Source organism: Aplidium turbinatum, chromosome 17 (assembly GCF_918807975.1).
Source record: "Aplidium turbinatum chromosome 17, kaAplTurb1.1, whole genome shotgun sequence".
Classification (NCBI taxonomy): Eukaryota; Metazoa; Chordata; class Ascidiacea; order Aplousobranchia; family Polyclinidae; genus Aplidium; species Aplidium turbinatum.
Window position 1 is genome coordinate 13,464,660 of NC_137488.1, and position 26,128 is coordinate 13,490,787.

General features: G+C 38.5%; 1 protein-coding gene across 2 annotated transcripts; it reads left to right on the forward strand.

Moving 5' to 3' along the window:
- Nucleotides 1-7,834: 7,834 nt before the first annotated feature.
- LOC145786692 (uncharacterized) lies at nucleotides 7,835-26,120 on the forward strand. 2 transcript variants are annotated; one of them, XM_082598408.1, is made up of 25 exons: nucleotides 7,835-7,983; nucleotides 9,152-9,316; nucleotides 9,676-9,795; nucleotides 11,796-11,930; nucleotides 16,330-16,481; nucleotides 16,905-17,044; nucleotides 17,428-17,516; nucleotides 18,481-18,578; nucleotides 18,805-18,884; nucleotides 19,203-19,293; nucleotides 19,726-19,827; nucleotides 20,223-20,377; nucleotides 20,449-20,558; nucleotides 20,643-20,823; nucleotides 20,985-21,047; nucleotides 21,181-21,257; nucleotides 21,592-21,637; nucleotides 21,945-22,091; nucleotides 22,223-22,369; nucleotides 22,525-22,623; nucleotides 22,889-22,972; nucleotides 23,657-23,713; nucleotides 24,257-24,373; nucleotides 24,710-24,866; nucleotides 25,318-26,120. In XM_082598408.1, exons 1-25 carry the CDS (start codon nucleotides 7,877-7,879, stop codon nucleotides 25,527-25,529), a joined length of 2,931 nt encoding a protein of 976 aa, XP_082454534.1. In that variant the 5' UTR covers nucleotides 7,835-7,876; the 3' UTR covers nucleotides 25,530-26,120. The 2 variants fall into 2 exon arrangements, with proteins under 2 accessions (XP_082454534.1, XP_082454535.1); XM_082598409.1 differs by having other exon boundaries at nucleotides 9,185-9,316.
- Nucleotides 26,121-26,128: the final 8 nt, after the last annotated feature.

Genomic DNA, 26,128 nt, shown 5'->3' on the forward strand with positions numbered 1-26,128 from the left:
CCTACACCATCGGAAAATCTCCCTGTCCTTGCAGGCATCCAACCAGCTGAGCTTCGTCGCGAAGAAGCCATCCTGTCTCTCTCTCGTCGCGCTACGAACCCCAACCACTTGCTCTACTCAAGTCTCTACGAGTCTGTGAACGAGAAACCTCTGCGACTGAAATCGAGACACCCATTTGTACGTGCCGCACAACTCCTGATGAAAAGTGCTGAAGACCAATCCATCAGTGCGGCTACGTGGGCGGACCACCAATGGAGCTCGGAGTGGAAGAAGAACTCCTCAAGACTCCAAAGTTTCATCTCCGATACCAGCCACCATCCAACCGGAATGCATTTGCCAAGGAAGGCCTGGGTGCGGCTCAACCGCCTGCGTACTGGCGTCGGACTATTTCGCTTCAACATGCACAAATGGGGGATGGCTCCATCCGCGATCTGTGAGTGTGGCATGGAGGAACAAACCGTAGACCACACCATCTGTAACTGCGCCATCTACCATGCGCCAAATGGTGTGCGTGGTCTGCGTGAATTGGATGACGAATCAATTCAATGGCTGCTCGACACCTGCCCAAACATCTAGACCGCGTCGCCGCCACTGCCCAAGGGTGGTAAAAGGCAGAGCCCCTCGACCCTTGAAGTGGCGAAGAACAAGGTTCAAACGAAGAAGAAGAACGATCGGAAACTGAACATTTCTGATGTACCTTCACATTCGCAAAGTGTGGAGAGATGCGTAAAACTGGTTTCGGAAGCTTCGCAAGTTTCCTACGGTTTCGAAAATCCTCACAAAACAATTGTTGCCAAAGCTCTCAGTAGAAATATGCGCCGGCCGTTTCTGTAGCCTATTAAGGTCATTATCGTCACTCTTACGACGAATTGGCTCAGCTAACCAACTTTCACTTACTGTAGTTCACGTATACTGAATATTTGTTTCATTTTTATTCATTTTTTACTTCGAAGCGTACGCCTGAACATAAAAGTTTTCATTTTGAGTTCTCGAAGCATTGAGTCAAAACAGTTTAAACGAAAAATAAGCAGCCATTTTCGAAGTTGGTTTTGCGCCATCTAGCGGTAATGCAATTTTCTTTCAAAAATTGAAAAAAATTCAAATCAATTTCCGCAAGCCGTTTCTCATCCAGTATGGCTGATATTTCACAGAAGTGAGTTTTTCAGCTAAATCTAACTACCGGTACATTATTCACTTTAATATTCCGAAAAAAGTATAAAATCGACCTGCCCTAGTACGCACGCCGCAACACCACCCGACGGCGGCGCCCTTGTCACTGGAGTCAAGTAAAACATTGTAATAGCTTCACTGTTGTCAAGAAGACTTCACGTTATAGCCACCAAAAGTTATAGCTTGTAACTGCCAGCCGCACCTTGCCTTGCCTCTATCTTCTAGCTTGTAGCGACCGCGGGTGGGAGCGCAGAGCTTCGTTCTTCCGCGACGACCGCGCCTCTTTCCGATATCGTCTCTGAGCCAGCGGCGCGAATGCGGACAGTAGCGATTCTGCCCTGCGCGTCTCACTTGCCAGTCGACATGCTGGGTTGCTTGGTTCGATTCCTACTTTACCAATCCGATCAGTTTTCAAATGCCTTTATGCCAGGCGCCAGTTGTCCCCATATATGGTTCATGGCTCTGAATGGGGAATAACTTCCTGGTTTCACCTAGTAAAACATTGTTATAGCTTTCACTGTTGTCAAGAAATCTGCACGATTTGTGCTGGTAGACACTCAATCTGTAGGCTATGTACTTTTTGTTTGTTTATCGCCAGCAAAACAATAAACTGAACTGAAATGAACTGTTATTTGATTATTTCACAACAAAATTTTTGTATAAAACCTATTGCAGTAGTAGCCTAGGTAATTGTTTTGTTTGTCGCTGTCACTTCATTGTGGATTACCAACAACTATAGTGAATTAAGTTGTTCACACATGAATTTCCCCTTGAAGTAGAATATTGGACTCAACTACGTAATTGCGTCATTTGGAGTTTGGACGATCTGCACCTTGGACACGAAATAGTTTGGTAAATAACATTGTGACTTTATTTTAGTCCTACAATTGTCAAACTATAATTACACTATTACAGTAGGCCTATACCAAAATTATCGTCTTTTCTGTCTACTTAGTATTCTGTGACAGTCTATATATTTATATGTGTTTTGTTCTTTAATAGAAAACCGCCAGAGATGTAGGCTATAGCCTACGTATACGCCGCAAATTCTACGCCGTAGACTTGCGGCGTAGACTTCTTGTTTACGCTAACGCTTACGGCCACACTTTTTGGATAGTTGTCGCTTGAGGGCTACGCCGTAAAGTTTTCGCGGTTTTTTAGCGTATATAGCGTCAACATAGAGTTTTTAATGTCTTAGCTATTGTTTGCATTTTTTTTCTCAGACTGCGAAATGTTTTTTTTTTCGCTACAACACGCCGATATAGCCTACCTTCTAGCGCTGCAGTTGAAAGAATGTTTTCAATGGGCAAAGAAAGGCATATTGAAAACAAAACGCAGCAAAATGTCAGATGAACACTTTCAAATGCTTGTGTTTCTTCGTAGAAATTCAAAATAAAACTTGTTTGTTTCGAGTGGTTTATAGCCTACCGTGTGAATGTTTGGCACCTAGTAAACAAAACAAGCTTACGCTAGTGTATGCGCTGACGCTGACGCCGCCAACTTTTTTTATAAGTTACGTTGACGCATACGGCGTATGGTTTTTCGAACGTTTGCGTTTACGCTGACGGCGTCAATATTTTTTGTATGCGCGTACATCACTGAAAACCGCTATTTCTCCGAACGATTGGTCTGCTGCTCTTGGACAGTGAGGAGAAAGACACGCGTTGACACAAAGTGGAGGTTGCAGTTAAATATTGTTGGACGCAGCTAGGTTTATTCTGACTGTACTAAAAAGAACGCTTAGCCAAGCCGAGCTGTACACAGCATCAGCATGTAATACATTACGTAGGCTACACCTGACTTTCCATCACCTGCCCTGAAGTCTGAACAATCGTGTCTCACACAAAAGAAAAAGATTGCAGTGGTTTAGATTCTAAGCTTTAAAAAAAGCAACAAAACATAAACGTGGACTAATTATTGTCAGAGTCTTGTTATATAATGCAATCTGTTTAACATGTTTTAAGTTTCAATTAAATATATTTATAACCTTTCGCCCCTTGTGGTTTGAATCAAGATTTCAAATTTATAGATTTGAAAAGGGAAACGCTTAAATTACCGCGAAAAATTACAAGTCCAATCCAATTTCCAAATTCCAATTTCCAAAAGCAAATACAATACAAATTGCAAACTTAACTTGGTCTTGGTGTCCTGTTCAGTTTAGATGTATTGTGTATTCTGAGTAAGTGAAAGATAGTCTGATGGACCAATGAAGTTTGACGCTGAAATTTTCGTTGTAATTTGTTAATAATGTGTACTTTTAAACTATTTTTGAGGCATGACTAGGCCTAGATTAGATTTTGCAATCATGGGAACAGGCCTAAGCAGCTTTTTACATGTCATAACATTTTATTTTGGCTAGTTATCATATATAGCCATGTTTGAATCATAAAAATGCATATGCTCTTTTTGTCTAGGTAACTGTTATCTGTTTAGGCCTAGTCTATTTCACTTAATCAAATAGATTCTAGTTTTAGTCGGGAATAGCTAAATTTATAGACAGAGGTAGGCAATTTGGGGTGTAATCTGTTTCTTCCTTGAACAGCTGATCGCAGTTTCCACAAACATTTTAAAATTTTCCCCCTGAAAAGATCGAGAGAAAGATAGTACAAAGCCGAAGTCGCTGATTGCAGTTTCCGCTAACCGTAACCCTCACCCTAATGCTAACCCTCGCTGATCGCAGTTTCCGCAAACATTTTTCCGCTAACCTTTACCCTAACCATAGAGTAATCTATGATCTAACCCTCGCTGATTGCAGTTTCCGCAAACATTTTTCCGCAGTTTCCGCTAACCGCAGTTTCCGCTTACCCTAACTCTAACCATTGAGTAATCTATGCTCTCTAACCCTCACTGATCGCAGTTTCCGCTAACCCTAACCCATGAGTTGTTTGTGGAAACTCCAATCAGTGACTTCGGCTTTGTGCTATTGAACTGCGATCAGCGACTTTGGCTTTTTTTAATTTTTTTTCTCAATCTTTTAAGGTTACGAACTGAGGGTACGAACTAGGTTGCACCCGCACCAAGTCGCTGATCTGTGTTTTTGCAAAAAATGTTCAACTGTAAGTGCCGCTGATTGCACTGAATAGATAGAGACTAGTCACTAGAGAGCTGTTGTTGAAATTCGTTGTTTAAGTGCACACTGTGAGAGTCGAACTAGTGTTGCTTGATCTTGCAGTTTCTGTGTGTACAAAGTTGGAAACTTAGGCTTACAGGACTTCCTGAGTTATCAAGGCAGATTATTTAACAGCTCACAACATACTATGAAGCATATTTTTTCGGCAACATTATCAGTTGCGTATTTTTTAAGCAATTCCACTTGTAAGTGATAAAGCAGAGTTGTCGCAAAAACTTTTCAATGTTGGAAAATATTAAGAATCTTTTATTTGTCGGAAATAGTTGGAAACCAATCGTTCAATTTTTATGGCTTACCACAAAATAAGTGTGACTTTTTCAATGATTTGCAATTTGATTTTGGAATGGAAGGGCTGTAATCTTCAAGAAGATTAAAAATATTTTGCCAAACTCCAATCAGCACATTTGACGCTGCTGCATGTTACCGAAACTCTAATCGCCGCTTTGGCGCTGCTGCATTTTCCTCTCAATCTTTGCAGGGGTACAAATTTGGGGGACAAAATAGTGCCATTAGGCATATGCTACTTTGATAGTAACGCGCTACAGCTACAATATGCCAAAAGAGCGATCTTACTGTTACTCGCCATCAGTCGGTGAAAAATAATGTGCTACGCCTATTTAAGCAAAAAGTGTAGTGCGCGCTACCTTTACTTCTACATGCAACTTTTGTCTTAAATTGACACTAGAAACTGGAAAGCTGTTGAATGCTTCAAGTATGGTACTTTGTAAAGTCAAAATGACCTTAAAACAAATGACATCAACTTTCAGTACCATATTTGTTTACACTCAAAGGTGGGTATCCACTACTTTAAAAATAATGCTTTACTAGCTAAAGTCAAGGCTAAGTAACAGGCGCTACCATTACTTTTGTCTTAACTTAAACTGACACAGAAGGCACTTTACGACGTCAAAATGACACCAAATGCAAGATCACCAAAAATCTTGCCCATCCTTGAGCATAGCAAGAGTGACATTCCATGGCGTATGGTGACTAGTTTTTTGAGTGTTCACAGTTCACTTTTTTTACAATGTTTCAAACACATGCTCGAGTTGCATAGTGACTCTTCATATTATATCACTTCAGTATATTTTGTGCAACATGAACAGCTATTGTGCAAACTGCAAACTTAGTGTGTGTTAAAATTAAAAGCCTGCTAAAAAAAGAACACCTAAAAGTGGTGATTGTATGCCACTGAAAACATTAGAAAAAATGTGCGTGGAATGACCATATGTACTTTGCTATAACTATAGTCACAATAAAAATAGGAAGGCATAGTTACTTTTTTGTTAGCCTACGTTATTCTAGTATCCCACTGAGGAAAATTTTATTGACTGTGATCAATACCATTCATGGACCTTTGAAAAATAACGGCTTTAATTCAGTTTGACCTTTATGTAAGAGTAAAGACCCCTTTGTAGTTGTGTGCTGTATGCTGTTGTGTGCTGCTTATATGCAGGGCTGCAATTTTTGCCTTTTTCGGTGACGAGGTCACTCGACACGCGTCATCACTATTCGACAAACGCCGTGCCTTACGAAAAAAAAAAAACTGAGAAAGGACTAAACGTCGTCAGGTCGAGGAACAATCGGGGGGGGGGGGGGCATGACGTGATGCAATCATAAGAGTGCTGACTTACGTAAACTTTCTTGCGCCAGGTACTTCAAAGCAAGGTCTAAAAGCGACGCTTCACACGAGAAACTCCCAAGGTGTCCATTTTGAACAATGCGGGAGAATGCTTTCATCCAAGTTCTAACGCCTGGCATCAAACATTTCGCCACACACGTTTTGTGCTATTCGACACAACGGGTTTCTTTTATAGATAAAATACCCGAGTAGGCTACTTTAATTGTCAACGTGTTTGCAAGTTTGTATTTATGTCTGACTTATGCACTTGTTGTTCCAAGATTGCAGAAATGTTTTGCAATCTTCTTCTTCTTAGTAGTAGACAGTAGAACAGATATAGTAGACATATAATAGTAGACAGATAAACACGATTGCGACTTGACTTCCATCCACTAAAAGGGTTTCTATGATTACGTAATGGGCGATTTTACATTTGCATTCACAAAAGCACACAACCCAGCTGGCAAAACCCGTCGTTTTTACAATGATTCAACGTCTGCAGACGTTGAATCTAAAAAACGAGAAGCGAAAAATATACTAGAGTAGTCTATCACGATTCACGACCGCACTGTTTGATTTGTAGTGATGTAATAATACCAAAAGTAGCGATACGCGCGCTGTTACGTTAAATAACTCAGGGGGAAAAGTAAGTTAATTTTGGGTTGATTCAACGTTCGAGTCAGCACAAATCTATTTAATTTTCCTGGCGGGTTACATTGCGTACCGTACAGCAAAAATCATCATTTTTACATTGATTCAACGTCTACAGACGTGAAGTAAATGCAAAAATAACGAATTCTGCTGCCTGCGTAACAATGCCCAAGAAGAAATTTACGTTTGTTTTACATTAATTCGACATCTAGCGACTTTGAATTATCATAAAATAACGTTAATTGTTCAACTAGGTACCGGTAACAAATTAATATCTCACTGCGAGATGATTGCCTCGATTTACGTTTACACTAACATATGATGATCAGAAGCGATCATCATGATGATCATAACATATGATCAGAAGCATTATTTTTCTTTTCTGCCGAAGAACCGTTTATCCAATTTTGTACTACTTTTTTAACTTGACCCCGTAGATTTTCTAATTCCGATTTGTTTCCGTCATAAAATTCTTTACAAATTTTGCAAAATACCACACTAACTTTTCCTTCTGTTTGATAACTATAGCAGGTAAATCCTACTTTTTAACTGTATCTTCTTTCACGATGATTTATATTCGCAACGACATGGGTAAACAATAAGCATTGGATGAAAGAATAGCTTTTGCGTAACAATAAGCCGGTATTAATAAGGTTGCAAACTTTTTACAGTTCACAAGAGCATTGTCAGCGCATAAAATAGATTGCGTGATGCTCTGGGCTACCGCCGTGTGACACGCGATGAAGAAGCGCATAAAATTTCGTTTGATTAAACATTAAAAGCATACGGCAATTGTCGCAGCAATCCAAGGTGTGTTGATTTGGCGACGGCAATGTTTTTGCCGTCGTAGATGGAACCACTCAACCAGCGTGCGATTAAAAACTTAAAGTAAGTGACTCTGATACCACACAACCTGTGCGGTAACTCGCGGCCAAACGCTTATAATCTGACTCTTGTGACGTCATATTATTATTCGACAAACAAGCCTAGAATTTTTGGTCGTTCGACAAGAAAGAAAAAATCGCAGCCCTGCTTATATGTTAGTTTTGGTTATGGTATATAATATATAGTTTTAGACACCTGGCTACACTACGCTAAATTTCTTTGTTACAAACTAACCAGCTAACAACTCAATTAGTAAGCTTGGTATGTGATTTATTTGTTTTATTTTGCAAAGTAAAATATATTTTAATGTAATGGTCCTGTTACGTTTTGTATGTTGCGCACAAATTTAAAGACAGATTGATTTTCAAACAGTTGGTATCTGTGTGGTGGTTTAATGGTGATTTAGTTGTGTCTCCACGATGCCTAAAGAAAAAAAGTTGAAAGTATCCAATTCAGATAGAAGCTCTTTTTTATTTCCCCTGTGGAAAGCACCAGGATTCGGGTATTTACCTTTGCTTGCCCATAGGTAAGTACGTAGCGTAATTTAGCTTTGTTGACCAGCTCTTTAGTATAACAAAAATGACTTTCTGTTCAATATTGACCTTTGATTTGCATTATAAGTTTTGAAATATTTAAGCAAGTAAATAACATTCTTTTACAAGCCTCGAAATTCACGGCGGACAATGCCGTCACAGCATGTCATCTTCGCGGCACCATCTAGATCGGTCGTTTTTGTTCGCCGAGATATAACACAGGAACTGGCGATACAAATCGTCATTGTATAGCACGAACACTTGTTGCGAGAATATAATTTCCTGCGCATGTAGAAAATGTGAATACTGTGTCCCTTAGCTTCCTTTCAAGCAGGCAGCTTTCAGTTTTTATGTTGCTTCAACGATTGATGACACTGAATCAGCGTAACAAAGGTGAGTTCTGCGCTAAGAATCGATGGGAGTATGGTACTTCTGGACTAATCAGGCGCAACGTAGTTCAAGTCCGACATCACAATGTCTGGCTTCGATCTCCGAGTGATATTGATAAGGCGAGGTTGGTTACAGAATTAGATTATACGAGTAGGCTATTACAGCAAGATGCAGCAAAATTTGTTAAGTTTTGGTATTACAGTAAGAAAGAAAAGGCCCAGGAAAAATTAACTTTCGCTCACATGACACGCAAAAATAAACCTAAAGAAAAAAGCGTAGTGAAGCTCTGCACAGCAGAAAATAGTAGCGTTAGTGTAGAAGTTTTCCGACTCGTGCCCAGAGCATTGTGACGCAAGAAGCCACACGACCTCGTTCGGTGGAAATTAATCAATTATGCAACGTATTAAGCCGCTACGCCGCGCTTTGACTCTTCAAGTGCACGTTGTTGGTTTGATAAAAGCCTTTCAGAGTGACTTTTCTGAAATTTTTAAAAAGCCTTCTAAACTGTAGGTATAGTTTTCAAATGGCGAAGAATTATCAAGATCAAGTAAAATTAAGCACATGTGGCAATCGGCGCTAAAACTGATATGTCCGCCGTGAGACTTAATTTGTCCGCCGAGATAGCTGCTCAGACCGGACACGTTTGTCCGCCAACAAAAACGAATTTCGAGGCCTGCTTTTATAAGTCATTGGTTACATTGTGGATTCAATTACATTTTTGTTGAATAGCTCACCTGTTAAGTTATAAACACTGATTATTTTATTTTGTAGAAATAAATCTGTTGACCAACATCCATTAAATAGTAACCAGCTGTCATGGAGCGATGTAGCCGCAAACCCTTCTGTGTTAGATGAACTGAAAGAAGGCATAAACCAATGCAATGATATGATTGAAGCTATTCAACAAACAGCAATGTCTGGGATTGAAAGGATCATGTAAGATTGGTTGTTGTTGTGTTTTTTTTGATAACCAAAAATAATTTTGTCCCCCAGCTGTACAAAGCTTTGATTGCAAAGTTGTCTAATTTCTGTGAAGAGCATACTTCGAGTTTCTGAAACAACATTGTTTTTTTGCAAATTACCAAAATTTGCAAATACCAAAATTGCTTCTTTTTGTAACACTAAAGTATCGACCAAAATATCTATATCGGTCTAAAAAAGTGATATCGGTATCGGTACATCTCTATTTGTATGCCACTTCATCATCATCATGACCTATTATTTCAGAAGTTTTTGAATTGGACGTTGTCAGTACCGGTATTGTATAATATTATGTGTAAATAAGTTCTTTATAGGTATGAAGAAAACGCAGAAGCTCCAGTTTTGTTAAGTGTTCCGAAAACACCAAAAACTGCCAAGCGAGTGAGGAAAAGAGTTTCAAGAAAAAGTTGCTTAAACAAGCAACCTGTTAGAAGGTAAAGATTTGAATTTATTTAAATTATACGTATACACCTCCCTTAGTCCCCTTCCTGCAAAAACAAATGTCAGCATTCTTTTCCGGCTTGTTTGTATTTTTATGTTTTATGATTTCTGTACATTTTATGCTGCATTGCATTTATTACTGTGAAAACCACCTTTGTCTTCGATCGTTTGTAGAATTTATCAAGCTTCATAACTTTATTCAATATTTTAGAGATAGCCTATCGATATCGTTGATATGGGCCATTTTTGGAGTATCAGCAAAATTTGGCCGAAGCTATGGCCGATACTGAAAATGTAAAAAAAAACGCATTTGCTGCAGATTTATCAGTCAGCAAAGATATATATAGATTTTTTGAAGTAGTAACTAACGTTACCTCATGTAGAATAATAACAACCTGTTCAAGTGTTCATATTTTTGATACCTCACACTCTCATGACTTTTTGCGGGCAATTTTTGCTGGTTACTTTCAGTGATTCTTCCACTCGAACAAAACTTTTTTTTTTCAGCAGTTTTGCATTGTTCCATTCTTAAATTGTAACGGAAACACAATTTCTCCAATGTTTATCATCTGTGTTTCTTTTTTACTCTCAACGGAACATAAAACTTGTTAAGTTTTTCGTCCATACGACGTCCTGAAATTACATCTCAAGTCGGCATAATGACATAGCATCATCCTCCATAACATCATTTTATCGAATAATAATGAATCAACGAATTCGATCACCGCTGGTGGTTTGGTATGTGAAAAATAAATCCGTTTTGACTTTAAAGTTCAGTGGAACAAAGTATCCATTAATCAATATGTGGCATAGGTAGTCAAATTCCATACCAAAAATGAGTCCATATGATTTTTAAGATTTACATCAGCTCCGCAGATCAGAAAAAAAGCTTGAGGCACAACAAGACCTTTTGCTGATTAGTTTATTGAGGATTTGTGGTCCCATTGCTTTTATTTTGAGTGATAAGACTCGTTTTCCATTCATTTTTGCAAGTTATAAGACATTACGTATTACATAACAATACATCAAAGCAACATACATTCGTAATTAGCATTGATGGATATGTTTTTGAAGTTTTTGCAGAGCAATATTTCGTTACATCAACGCAAACCAAGTAACGCAACAGAGATAGCGAAGAGCAATTGTCACTCGGTCTCGGACTGTAAAAAAACAATGAGATGGGCATTTTCGAATTGTTGAGAGATCAAATCTATTCTAGAATAATAATAAGGAACCCAACATATGAAGACCGATTCCATGTATTTTTGCCAAAGAAAGTGAAACAAACACAAATAAAGTCAAAGTTTTGTTTGGGGCACAAACTATGCGCGGTAAAACGTAAAATAATCATAGTGCATTGTATGTATGGCTTTCCAAACCTTTTCCTATCCACTGACAAGAGCAACAGACAACGAGTTTTACATTGATTTATCCTCTGCAAACGTTGAAACAATTAAAAAAGCAGCTTGCTACCAGAGTGTCAAGCAAGAAAAATGCGGATTAATTTTGGTGTTAGGGAACCAAACGATTATCGCACTTAAAGACTATCGCACTGTTGGATGCGATGACTTTCTGCTACACCGGTACGATTAACGAAACGCAATGCTCGCTTTTCTATAGTGAGTAGTCAGATAGTGCCAACGCCAGGAAGATCACTCCTTCTCAACAGTGATTTACCTGAAGGAGAGATTTCTTTTATGCTCTTATTTACTAAATGAACTCATTAAGGATAGCCTGGATAGGTTTTGGTCAGTTTCAATCACCGCGTCTTGTTGCAAATTAAACAAGTTTATAATTTAGTCTGTTTGCGCGGTCAATCCCAGACAACAAAATCCGCCATGTTTACGTTGATTTAAGGTCTGTAGACGTTAAATCAATGTAAAAATGACGGATTTTACCGTTTAAGATACAACTGCTTTTGCAGTTACTGTTACATTTAAATTGTAATTAATCTTGTGTACTTACTGATCAGGCTTTTTTGTTCGCTTTTCAGAAGTACTCGCAGAACTAAGCAATCATACTCTGTCTTGATGCGAAAATCGGATCATATGGATACCACCACCCTCGTATCCATGGACACATTGAAACTGCAGGAACACATCAAAGCATACACCGACGAACAAAACAAGCAAGTGTTTTTTGTTTTCTTGTCACACTTACATGTTAAAACTTGTTTAATTTACAATATTTTTCGAAGTATCGGGAAAGTTCGTGGAATAGCAAGTTTTTAGTCCTGCAACAAAGCAGCGCGTTTGAAGTGCGGTATGTTGTTGCATTAACAATGAAGGTTACTTAGCCAGTGTTTTTCAACCTTGTGTGCTTCATGACCCCTTTTAGGTGTGTAATACAGCCTGCGACTCCCTTTCTGCTCTGTTTTCTATAGATATACAAATTAGCACAAAACTACATTTCAATAACATTTAAGTTCAAAGAACTGCTGAATGTCACAACTTTTAATGCGACGGTTGACTCTGCAACTGCTTGGCCAACTTCGAAATTAGTGGTTGAGTGTTTGATAAGGCCAATCTCATATCATCTTCAACTTTCCTTTGATTTCTTGCCTTCGTTTTGATATGGACAAGAGCTGAAAAACCACTTTCGCAGAGGTATGTTGTGGCAAATGGAAATAATATTCGAAAAGCTAGTTCAGATAGTTGTGGGTATGATTTACCCATAGCACAGCAGAACTGAGAGAGTGGTATTTCATAAAAAACGTCACATGCGGAAGAATCATTTTGAAGATCATAAAATTGGTCTTGTAATTCATCTGGAATATCAGCAACATCCAAAGCAGTAGAGAACGGATTTCGTACAAAGGCGGCATATTTTCTTTGAGCTCAGGGGACTATCGTTCGAACTCAATTTCAAGGGATTGAAGATGCTGCGTTATCAATGTCTTCAATCGTTCACCGAGTACTTCATGTTCTTCAATAACACTGGACAAATTTTCAAACATGGCAATGTTGCCTTTAATTACTTTTAGAGCTCGACCGATATCACTTTTTCAGGCCGATACCGATATTTATAAAAAATTTAGGCCGATACCGATATATATCAGCTACGAAAAATTTGTTACCAACAAAGTTATAAGGCAACAAACCAGTTCAAGAAAGTTTATGCATTAGTTGCTGTAATTGAAAAATCATTCCACTAATCACAAAAAAACACCAAACAAAAAAGAAACAACCCAGGCCTCGAAATTCGTTTTTGCTGACGGCGGACAAACGTGTCCGGTCTGAATTCTTCGCCATTTAAGAGCTATGGCTACGGTTTGGTCCAGAGGCTTTTTAAAATTTCAGCGAAGGCTTTCATCAGACCAACGAGGTGCGCTTGGAGAGTCAAAGCGCGTGTAGCTGCAATACGCAGCATAACTGATAAACTTCCACCGAACGAGGTCGTGTTTCTTGCATCACAATGCTCTGGGCACGAGTCGGAAAACTTCTACAATGACGCTACTATTTTCTTCTGTGCAAAGTTTCATTAGGCTTTTTTTTGGGTTTATTTTTGCAACTTCTACAATCAATGACCCTACTATTTTCTTATGTGCAAAGTTTCACTAGGCGTTTTTCTTTGGGTTTATTTTTGCATGTCATGTGAGCGAAAGTTAATTTTTCCTGGGCCTTTTCTTTCTTACTGTAATACCAAAACTTGACAAATTTTGTTGCATCTTGCTGTGATAGCCTACTCGTATGATCTAATTTAGTAACCAACCTTGCCTTATCAATATCACTCGGAGATCAACAACCTTGCCTTATCAATATCACTCGGAGATCAAAGCCAGACATTGTGACGAAAGACTTGAAATAAGTTGCGCGTGGCTGGTTTAGAAGTACACCGGTACTCCCATCGATTCTTAGCGAAAAATTCACCTTTGTTACACTGATTCAATGTCATCAATCGTTGAATCAACGTAAACCTCGAAAGTTTTCCTGCTTGAATGGAAGCTAAGGGATACAGTATTAACATTTTCTAGATGCGCGCACTAGAATGGGCGGGAAATTATATTCTCGGAACAATTGTTCGTGCTATGCAAGCACGTTTGAGCAACTTGTGTTTCTTCTACTAAAGGCATGTATGGCTGGTTTTAGATAGCCGATACAATATATCGGCTACACCTGATATCGGCCGATACATATCGGCTGACCGATATATCGGTCGAGCTTTAATTACTTTTCGACGCCAGTGTTGCAATTTTCAATTTCAAAGCCGCCTCGTGGCGTTGAAAAAATTCTAAATCCTTGCTGATGTGATTGGAATGATTTGCTTCTAAATGCTGTTTTAACTTTGATGACTTCACAGATTCAGCACCGAGAAGTACATTGCACAAAACACAATGTGGCTTTTCAATGCCGTTGCGGCGTTGCTGACTATGGGAGTGAAGCCAAACTTTAAATACTTTTCAAAATATTTTCGTTTCTTGTCCATGGTATGTATAGAACTGAAAATATTTATCAACACTGAAATACGTTTACTCCTGACTCACTAAACGCAACTCCACAATAATTATAATCTGATATAGACAAATGTTTTTTAACAACTTAGTTCTTCACTTTTACAGCAATTTTCTTCACTTCGACGACCAAGATTTTTTGACAACTAACGTTTTGAGACTGCTAAATAGGCTGACTTAGTTCATTTGTTCTACTTGAACAAACGATGATAAATTGGCCTACAACCGAGCTACACTTTCTCTTTCATAACATTGCAACCAAATAGTCACTTGCTACGACATTACTGTATGCTAAAGTGATTGCTGCAAAGATTTTTTATTTTTCCGAAATATAAATTGCGATTTCGAAAATCTTTTATGAATATCTTTGCGACCCCCATGAAATGACCTTCGTGACCCCCTTGGGTCGCAAACCCCAGGTTGAGAAACGCTCCGTTAGACAATGATCTTTTATTTCAAGAACGCCGTTTGGTTATATATTTCAAAAACTTGTGTATGTTGAAAAGTTCAACTTCATGTCTTATTAAGCCGAAGTATGAAACAATTTTTACCAATAATGTCAATGGTCGGAACCACATCCCATGTCTCTAGGTTTTTTTATCGGTCATTGACCGAAGTTTTAGCTAAATGTCATAAAAAAATTAGTCAGTTTGGTGAAAATGTCAGCAATAAAAACCGATTTACCTATGCTTAAAATAAGCCTATTTTTATAGAAAATTTGCGTTCTGGTCATACTTTTTTGGATACACGACGTTATGCCGCGATCCGAATGACGCAACCACGAATGACGTCATCTGTATGCTGCAAGGCATGAATGACGCGAGACTTGGTTATTTCTTACTAAAACTAGTTATTTTTTGAATATGGCTGTAATTTTGCACTTAACCAAAATTTAATTGTTTTTTTTTAATACGGTGGTAATTTCGTTAGCTCAGTGGTTACGCGCCTGGCTCAAGATCACGCGGCGCTGGTTCGACTCTCGGGGCGTGCGCTTGAGCAACGCACGTTAAGGACTGCTCTCCATTTAGCGGCATCTAATGGATGGAATAATCCTCCGGCAACAAAACTTCAACAATCGGAAACTTCACTCTGTCAATCTCGGTGACCGGCCCTGCGTCATTGATTCAAAGCCTCTACAAGTATGCAAAACTGCCAGGATTAAGCTCTGCAAGAAGCTTTCCAAGTCCGAGGATAAAGATTCAATCAATCATTTGTCACGGTAGCAATTTCAATTTAATTTTTCACACAAACAAAATATAAAATTGTTTCTTTGCAATTATCAAAATAAATATAAGACTTGGTTATTTCTCCCTAAAACTTTTTTTTAATATGGCAGTAATTTTGCATTTAACAAAGTCTAGAATCTAGATGAAGGCGCCACTAATTCCTTTGTTGCTTTTTAATCTTATGTACAATAATTACATGTCTGCAGAAAAATCTTACTAATCAGAAACGTCTGGTCAACTCAACAAAGTGTAAGTCTGAAGCACAAATATTTAACTAGAGATTAATATTTAGTTGTGCGTCATTCGGACCGTGGCATTAGTTCGTAGACCGCAGTTTTTTTTTTGATTGATTTGTTGCTGTGAGGCAGCTGCAGTCAGGTAATATCACAGCTTGACGTATCAGTTTGTGAAGTTCTGAGTTGGTGCTGAGCTTATGAAGCTTCATTAACCTGTCCTCAATACACAACAATTCCTTCACTGACCAGTTGATCGAGTGTCCATTATGTTGGATACACAAAAAAGAACAAATTTGTTGCTGCTTAATACTGTATCAAGAAATGATTTGGACAACAAACATCTCCAAGGGACAAAATTAAATTGAAAGTTACGGCTCGAAAAGCTCATGGTCCAGAACAATGGCACATTGTATTCGATCCTCAATATGAGGAAGGAACGTAATAATGATGATTGATGAATAACACACTAATATGCAGACTTTAGATAGTTAGAAAGAAGAGAGATTTAAAAATGACCAAATCAAATTGAAAATGTCAGACAGTTTTTACGCAAATTCAAATGACCGAAATGTTTCAAGCGAAAACCAACAATTTTAAAATGTCGATCTAATGTAGGCGCAGTAGTGTCACCGCGGATCGACCTGATGTTGATCAATCATCAACTACTAAAGAAACGAAAGAAGCCGAAGTTGCAAATTCGCCTCCTGAGGCAGATTCCCTTGAAATAAACTCTTCGCTTGCTGAAACTCCTACAAGAACAAGGAAGTGTACGTTGATTGCTTATGACTTGCTTTTCAATATTGCATAGTTCCTTTTGAGGTACCCATACAATGTAACAATAACATACTATGCAGTGCATCGAAAGTACAGAATTGTGTCATTGCAACTGTTTGTTAGTGGCATTATTGTATCAAAATCTTATCATTACCAAGATATCACACTGTAGCATTTCATCTGACAAATTACAGTAGTTGCTATCTAAAAGTGTTCAACAGGCTACCTATTTCTGTTGAGTTGATAAGATTGTATCGTATATGCTCGCGTAAGCTTGACTGGCAATTTTTTTATGAGCTTGTATAGTGAAGCCGATTTTAGAGCATGAGTAAAAACAACGAAATTAATCTCTAAAAAGTTTTGTAACTTATGGATTCTTCTCTCGCTCGTGCTGACTGACTTTGTTATTACCAAAGCTGTACGCTTGTCTACTCCTGTGAAAGAATGCTTGAAGAAGAAACTTTCAATAACTCTGCTTCCTCTTGCTTGTGACCAAGCTAACCATCGCAAGTCCCTCCAAAATGATCAGAACGAAGAAATTCCCATCTCGGCGGTGGTAAGCATTTTCAATCACGAATTTTTTACGTTTTCTGCAACCCCACGTTGTCGTAAGTAAGGTTTTTATCCACGATAACATGACCTCTTTAAATAAAAACTTCCCAATTCTAAACTTATTCTTATTGTTTTTAGTTAAATAATTCTCTTATTCTGTATATTGCTGTAAATATCGCATACGTGCACACATCCTTCACCCTACCTACAATTCATGCTTTGATTGCGTTTTTTGTCTCAGTTGGCGAAATTTGTCCTTTTTACATCGATTCAAGGTCTGCAAGCATCGGGTCTCGAGTTTTGTGTGATGGTCCAGTTACTTTTTAATCGTTTGCATTGCTACGATATTTTTGTCTCAACAAAACAAATCTAACGAATCTAACGTAGGCTCCGATTCATGATCCCGAGGATGCTACTGGTGAAGAGAAAGAGGATGAAAGCGGATTGAAGTTGACTCTGCCCGAATCCGAAGAAGAGTAAGTTGAAACCCTATGAACCTAACAAGAAACCAAGCAGAGCTGCCATGGTTGCGTAACAATAACAAATGTTACGCTGGTTTTGGTGCTTGTTATCAAGTTTCGCAAGACAAGGCACCATTATCAATCAAATACTGTTTGTGCTACTTCACTTGCCTGGATACGGAAGCAGTTTTTCCGCGGTTGGTTGGTTTACTGGTTGCGTGACTGCAACTGCACCAGCTCAGTGGCCGAGTAGTTTCGTTTTCGGCTCTGGTGCTGGTAGATCTGAGATCGATTCCAGGTCTGGTCAAACCGAAGACTTTAAAAGCAGTACCAATTGTGTTTTTTATTTTGCATAACGCAGTGAGAATAAGTGGGGTAATAATGTGATGACATCGTAAACCTGATATAAAATTAAAAACAATTCTGCGAGAGAACCCATGAACAAAACTGGCAACTGCGATACCAATCAGTGTATGTGTGCTCGCACAGCATATTTGTTGCGCTGCCTACGCACAGTGCGCCTGTGAACACTGAACCATAACATAAATGAGATGTGAAAAAACAATCGATATCATTCGAATCTTGTAATTAGGATTTCAATTGTATAATTAGAACATTATTGGAATCGTTTAGGATTCGAATTGATTTGCATTTCGGTATCCTAATTGCCCATCCCTAACATGATCCTGTGTTCTGCCGTGTTAGACATGTAGTCATTTCCTGATCTAGCCCCATGAAAAAGTCAGTGGTGTCGGATTGGCGAAGTGCGGATTACCACTCGAAACACATTGTGATAGTTTGGCTTAGTTTACAGTTTACACCATAAGAGCGTCTCATGCTATTGAACTAGATGCCTGGTGATAGGTAAACAACCTCATTCAATAAGGGACACATTGTGATTGGTGCATCAAGTATTTAACACACCAGTGTTGTGAAGTTCTCAATTATCGTTAGCTAACAAAAGCATGTTTTGTTGTAGGTTTGAAGAAATGGAGACAGATGCAACTGAACAGCCGACGAAGCTAAGAAAAAGTATATTAGGAAAGCACAAGCTACATACTTCAACAAAAGTTTTAGGTACACACCCGTATTTTTCAATAGAATAGAGTGATTTTGGACCTAAGTCGCGAATCATTTGAATCCCAATTTTCTACAACAAAGCATGCGGCTCTTGGAATAGTAGACCTGTTCTCTTGAAAAAACAAATAAGAATCATTTAAATCATAATGTCTACTGAAGATTGTCGAATTTTTAAAGATGACGCTATGAGTGTTGTTTGTGCTCACTGATGTGTTATGTTCAGGTGGCCTTGCTGCCAAGCGTCGATCCACCAGGCAAAGTCTGCGCTTGAAAGTGCTTGCAACCAGCGAGAGCGCCATGAAAGTAAGATCCGGCATTTGAACTAAGTATATCTTCCTCCATTGATGCCATGCCCGATCTGTACTTTGTCGATCTGTCACGATAAGATTCTCATTATGGTCTCTTGTGGTCCTCCATAATTAAAATTTTGGAAGAGTTCATCTTCGTTTACCTCTACAGTTTTTTCAGGGTACATTGTGTTTAAGTTTCTAAAAAATTATAACACATCTTTACAGATGTATTTCAGCGACTCTTTTGTAACGATTGAATGACACTTCAAATATTTCAATGAGTTGTTGTCATCGGAACCAAGCATTAACCCCTCAAACATTATGCTAATAGAAAGTCAGTGAAGAAACTCTATCAAGTGATGACGCTCTTCCCATAGAGGAAGAAAACGAAGCAAAGGATTCCAGTCAAACCGAACCTGAAGGTTCGTCGTGTTTGTATTGTGCAGCGTTCAGTGCTGCGAAGGTCTGAAATACACGCAACGCTATGTGAATATAATAATGGACAGAGCGATATTTAAGTGATTGGATGAACAGAAACAGAAGTGTTTGTAACCATTGCTGGCTGAGCTTCAACCGAACTCCTTATCTTTTGTTTAAAACTATTTCAAATGTTTCTTTGCTTGAATGTTTTATTGCACCTCTTGAAAATGTTTTCCTTGCTGATTTTGCACAGGCTATAACGAAACTGTGTATTAGCCTATTCATCAATCTTTTTGTTAATATGTCTTTAACACTAACATGCACTTGTTCTATTAATAGGTAATTTTCAAATTCCAAGGTATTTCAAGTGTTAAAATACCTTCCCTGCCATCACATAACCAAAATGTTGCGCAAACTATTTCACTTTGTTCTAGATACTAAAGGAAAATCAAGGACAAGACCCAAACCCCGCATAGCCAAGCCTGTTTCTAAATCAAAGAAAAGTAAATCAAAGGTCACAAGCTTCCTATCATCAGGTGATTCTCATTTAATAACATTTAGAATGGGGATCGCATTGTTAAACTGATTGGAAAGCCTGTCGTGTAGAGTTTTTATTATACGTTGAAGAAGTCAGCATGCCAAACTTTACATCAGTGTTTTTCAACCGTTTGCAGCAACACTTTCAAAGCATTTTATCAAGCCGACAAATCTTGAACCTTCAAGAGTCACCATAAGTAAAAAAAATTGCGAATTTATTTTTAAAAAACAGATGATTTTATTGCCTATTTTTGCATAACTTCATCTAAAAAGCGATGCATTTGCGGACCCACTGAAAACTATCCAGAAGTCCCCAAGGGGTCCGTGAGCTCCCAGGTCGGGAACCCTTAAGTGAGTATATTACTAGTAGAAAAATACTGCTATCTCTTTCCAGGTCCATCGACTCGATGTCGAAAAACTCCTGGCTCCGCGACTCCAGTGCCATCCTATTCCCGGTTTATGTCCCCGATGAAAACTCCATCTTCGGGGATCAATGCGATGGTAAAATCTTTTATCCTCAGAAACACTCCAGAGAGAACCAACCGAGAGGTATGATCATCATCTTCTTTCGTCTGTTTCTACTTTTGCTGTTTTTATTCAAATGGTTTTGTTGTTTGAAGGCCGAACTTTTGGAAAAGAAAAGAAAAATGGAGGAGAAACGAAAGAAAGAAGAGGAAACAGCAAGAAGACTTGAAGAAGAGAAGAAACAAAAAATTGTTGAAGTGAAGAGGTGGGCGAAATTGTATAGTAAATTTTCTTAGCAGAGCAAGTCTGCAACAAAGTGTCTTGAAACTCAAAACGGTTTCTTCCACAGGAAGCGAGAAGCTCGCAATCAGCGTACCGTGCAGCAGCGTGAACTGCGAGAGAAGGAGATGAAAAAGAAGCAACATGAGAAGCAGGAGCAGTGGGAGCAGAAGTTGATCGATGCAGATCGCCTGAGGACCCAACGGATGAACGAGGAAGCCGCGAAAATGACCAAGCAAATGGAAAAACTCGTAAGTTTTTCCTTTCAACTGAAAATCATGTAAACTATTAATGATTGATTCTACAACTACATTGTTATACGTTGCGTCAACCACGCTTAACTCAAATAAATCAAAGTCAATTGGTGGACATTCCATCATTCCCAGTGACTTATTTTTTTACACTTTTTTAGGCAAAGGCTGAAGCTAAACGGAAAGAAGAGGAAGAAGAAAAGCTGAAAAGACTCAAAGAACAGGTTTGAGGTCTTTACTTGGCTTTTAGTACCACAGCGCGAAGTTAAAACTTTCTGCTTTCTATGCAATGACTGTTTTAACTGAATGGTTGGTTGTGTCTACGGTTTTTATACAACATTCTTGTCTGAACTTTAGGATGAGGAAAGAGATCGCCGATTTCAGCAACAACTGGCCGAGAAGAAACTTGCGGAAGAAAGAAGACATCAAGAAAAGTTTGTTGGCTTTCTTGCACCTCTTTTGTGGTTCTGCCTCTGTACAGTCGTTTGTGTGTGATACAGTCGATGTGCTTGGCAAAATAGCAAACATGAAGTACAAGTTTATTTTCACTGCATCTGGCCTTAAACAAAACTCGAATGTCTTTGACAAGTTTAGTTGGTTTTCGAAGTTTATCTTTTGTTTATCATCACTTGGACGTCATTTATCGTTACGAAGCTTTGTTTTACTCTGCGTTACTTTTTTAAAACTTAAATGGAAAATCCGGGGATGTGAGCACACATTCAAACCCCTGCAGTTCTTGTCATGATAACCGGAGAGGTGTGTTTTTAGGCGACTGGAAGAAGATAAAAAGAAAGTAGAAGAGGAGAGACAAAGAGTGAGTAAACTTTCAAAGTTCAGTTGTTGATTTCTAGGGTAGAAGTAACGATGTTCTGTTTAATAGATACAGTTTTGGCATGAAAACTGGTCATGACTCTTCCGGTTCATTGATCTAGCCGAGCAGACACGTTCCATGATGCTTTGATCACTAAACGGAGTATTACCGTACAATCGTGTCATTTCTTTTGGAAAACTCTATGCAAAACATTAGTGTTGTTCTAAGACATGTTATTCACTGCCTGCTTGAAGGTGCAGTCTTTACGTAATTATAAAGTTGAAGTGCAGTGGTTTGATGCATGCGGCAGATGCTCAAGTTGGAAGAAAAGATGAGGATTGCTATGGAAGAAGAAGAAGAAGCGAACAAGATGAAGCTCGAAGCAGAGAAGCTCAAGAAAAAGCAGGAGCAAGAAGCGAAACGCAAGAAACAGAAAGAAAAAATCCAAAAACTAAATGTGAGTCATAATTCCTTGGGTGGTTAACTATTACCTAGTTAGTCCCCAAAAGCAATCAAGTTAAATTTCTTAAATTCTTTTTTTTTATTAAATTTTTATTTACTTTTTTGCGATTTAAATGCTATTTGTAGGAAGAACGTGCAAAGGCGCAAGCTGAACGGGAACAAATAAAGAAGATGAAACTGGAAGAGAAGAGATTGGCGAAAGAGAAGAAGCTTCTGGAGGAACAAAAGCGAAAGAATGAAGATAGAAAAGTGATGGAAGAAAGGCTTAGAAGAGTAATTCAAGAATATTAAAAAAATTTTTTTTTGCAAGATTCTTTATAAACGTTAATTTTGTTTGTCGCAGTGTCGAAAAACTGTTATTGTTTCCTGTGTCAGCGCAATAACTCGTAATTACTCGAAGACACGAAACACTTTATCTTTCTCTCCAGGAGCAGGAAAAGGAGGAAGAGGCCGCGCGACAGTTAGAAGACGCACTTCGCAAAGTTAAACGAGACAAAGAAGCACTTGAGGAGGAAGAAAAGCGAAAGGTAACAGACATTCCGCTTCAAACACTTTTTCAACTTTATGCTTGGTTCTCGGGAAAGAAGACATTCAATATTAAACTTTCAGAACCCTCATTATATTGTTCACGAATTTAATATTTCGTACAAGTAGTGAGAACTGAATATTTTCTGCTATTGATACCAGTGCGAGTGCACGCAGGTGATCACATAACAAAACTTGCGTTCAGTAGTGACACTTGACATGAACGCGAGTAACCACAGTGCAATAAACCATCAATATCTTGTGCAGAAGTTTGAAGCAGCAAAGAAACGAGAAGCAATGAGGGTTCGCATTGAAGAAAGCAGAAGATTACAAGAGGAAAAGTTGAAACAAGTAAGCACTATATAATACATTATACAACCTAGGTTGGGTTGTGTAGCTATATTTTCTCGCCAAGGATTTCATTACCTCATACTATTATATGAAAACGTCGCGACAGTATTGCACCGTAACTGCAATAAAACGTGTTTTTTATTTTTTACTTTTAAGAATATTTTTTTGCTTGTGTTCATATTTGCACGATTTTTCGTAGCTTCCACCATGGCTGCTTTTAAAATATAAAAATGTTGCAGAAACAAAACAAAAGTTTTCGCACAAACGTGAAGAGCAATTGCATTTTACAGGATATTGCTCCGATACAATTTTCCAGCAAAAGATTAGATATTTATGTTGAAATTTTTATCTTTTGTATCGGGCAATAGTTTGTTTGCATGCTGCACTATCTGGCGCAATATCGTATACTGTTTTTCCATTACTGTCATTTTCCGATTGAGTAATGCCTGTTTGATTTTTGGGGTTTACTCCCGATTCATATTCCACCAAAGTACCTCCAATAGTTCTTTCGTTCGGAAGAAATCTTTCTAATAGACATAACACTTCACTACCCAAGCAGATATACACGTATGTTTTTGACACCTTTTACCTGTATGTTGGCGCGCTGGAATATCATGCGTTTCAGCAGGTACTTTTTTGGTCCGGTTGTTTTGTCAACAAAAAAAATTTTTCCGCAAATTTTAGGAGCGCATGCAGGAAGAGATGCGAAGGAAAGAGCGGGAATATCTGCGACAAGCTCAGGTATGCCTGCTCAATATATGTTTGCCAAACTTGTTCAAGCGCACAGTCATTTTGTACCACGTTTAGTTTATCGCATTCGATTAGGTCTGATTGATTGGCGTTTATTTTGTTGCGAGTATAAATACACACATTCATTAAGCAAAGTCAAATAGTACAAACGATCACATAGAATGTGTGGATACTGCAACAGGTGGCTGCGAAGTAACCTGGAAGGTCTTCTAGTCAAGCAGCCACCCTCAACGATCTTTATATTATTAGCTTACATATTACGTATTTATTGCCAAGATAGCAAACTCTGATACTGCAAATATATGTAGCTCATTTGGAGAGCTGTTCAAACATCATATGACGTTTATCTTGAGAATTAAGACTGTCAGAAGCGTTGTATGAAAGGTCATTAAAAAAAAAATCCTCATGTGCTGTTTCAACATTTTTCTTTGTGACCACTCAACAAGCTTCTATTGAAAACCGAGATGATTCCACGGTGCAGTATCTGGGTTGAGATACGTTGACAACACATTGTTACTAACGACTTATTTGCAGGAGGCGGAAGAAAGAATCAAGAAGCTGCAGGTGGAGAAAGGAGGCACGTCTGCATCCGTAATGTCCAGTACATTAGCCCACGATAAAAGCATGCTCAACAGCACATACACAAAAGCTGTAAGTATTTACATTGGTTGCGTTGAATTCATTGTGACGCGGATTCGTCAGAACATCAAGTGTCATTTCAAAATCATTGTAGGCCTACAAGGGATAACAATGAAAAAAATCATCTTTTTAAATGATCTGCAGAGTATGACACGATTTTCCGGAATCATTACAAAATAAATGAGTGTTTACAACAATGTGGTACAGATCCAAAGCAATCTTTGGCTTGTGACTCCTCTGAGACACATCATGAACATAGGTCAATTTCTTCAAACCAAAATGGCAAAGTTTTGCTGTTTATTCTACGTCTTTTTTTTTGCGTTTTATCTGAGCGGTGTGATTCTCCAGAATGAATCGGTGGATAATTACAACATGACTCCACGAGGACCTGGACGGCCTCTTCTTCCTTCATCCTCAAACAATTACAACATCGATGACTTCCAAAGTGATGACAGCACCGATAATGAAGATGAACCGAAGAAGGTGGTACCGAGATGGGCCAAAGGTGACACCAGTTTCGAATTATTCTGTTACTGAAACAAAAATCTCTTTCACACCAACACGAGCCCAGACAACAAATCAGTCATTTTTTACATTGATTCAACGTCTGCAGACGTGTAAAGGAATCAGCATAAGCAGAATCAATGTAAAAGATGACTGATTTGCTGTCTGGGTGGAGTTTGTTTGTCATAGGAGCTTGTCACTGGTTGTTATATGAAAAGCATACTGTGAACTTCGTTGCTTCCTAAAGCTTGTCTTTTTGAGGCGGTAGGACTTCTTTTTCCTCCATGCTTGTGCGTCTTCAGCTAGCAAAATGTTTTCTTTTTTGCATTGATTCAACTTTTGCTGACGTTGAGTCAATGTAAAAAGGATAGATTTTGGTAACTGACTCCAGAATCATTGTGTATTTCTAGTCAATCTGAGCAGTGCAATCACGGAATTTTTTTGACAAACAGGTGCCTTGCTGAACTCCGCTGTTCTTCATCAGTATCGCTTCCCACCGGACCTCGACAATGTATTTCCAAACTTGCTCAGCCCCGTCAGTTTAAGCAGCTTATTCAAGAATCCCAAGGAACGCTACTTCAAGCGCACCAGCTCAGCACATTGGAACTCGCCGGTCATGCCTGCTGGCCATATAAGCTTCACCAAGCAATGCAAAGGGTTTTAAAGAAGCAATCTTATTTTCATGATGTTAGAAGACCGTTTTGTATTCTCATATTAAAGGCTTTTTATTAATTAAAAAAGGGGGTGCATTGAAAACAGCTTGTGTGAAAACAAAATGTACATAAGTAACACTTTTGTTTTGTTAGTAATGTACTTGTTCTTTCTCTTTTCACTTGTTTTTCTATTGATCACCAACTGTCATTTATGAATGCCCACTAGTCATTTGCGGTCAGATTTTGACCCCAATATCTGTAGCCTTGGGAGCAATTTAGTCTTTAGTACATTGCTTTGACGTCAAAAGACGTTAAATGTAAAAAGGGCAGATGTGCTACCTAAGATAACTTTTCTCTGGGGTCTGTCCCACCAAGGTGACTTCTTGTAGAATGATTTATAGAAAAAATTGGACTGTCGGGCCTAATTAGGATAGCAATTTCAACTCAGATATCTGGTAGTTTCACCACAAAGGTAGAAAATACGTGTTTTAGAATTAACTTGATTTTTTGCACTATTTTAGCAAAATCATTAATTTGGTAGTTGTTGTTGTTCTTGACCATCTTTCCGCCAAATGCTGCTGACAACCCGCATACGATATTTCCTTCGTGT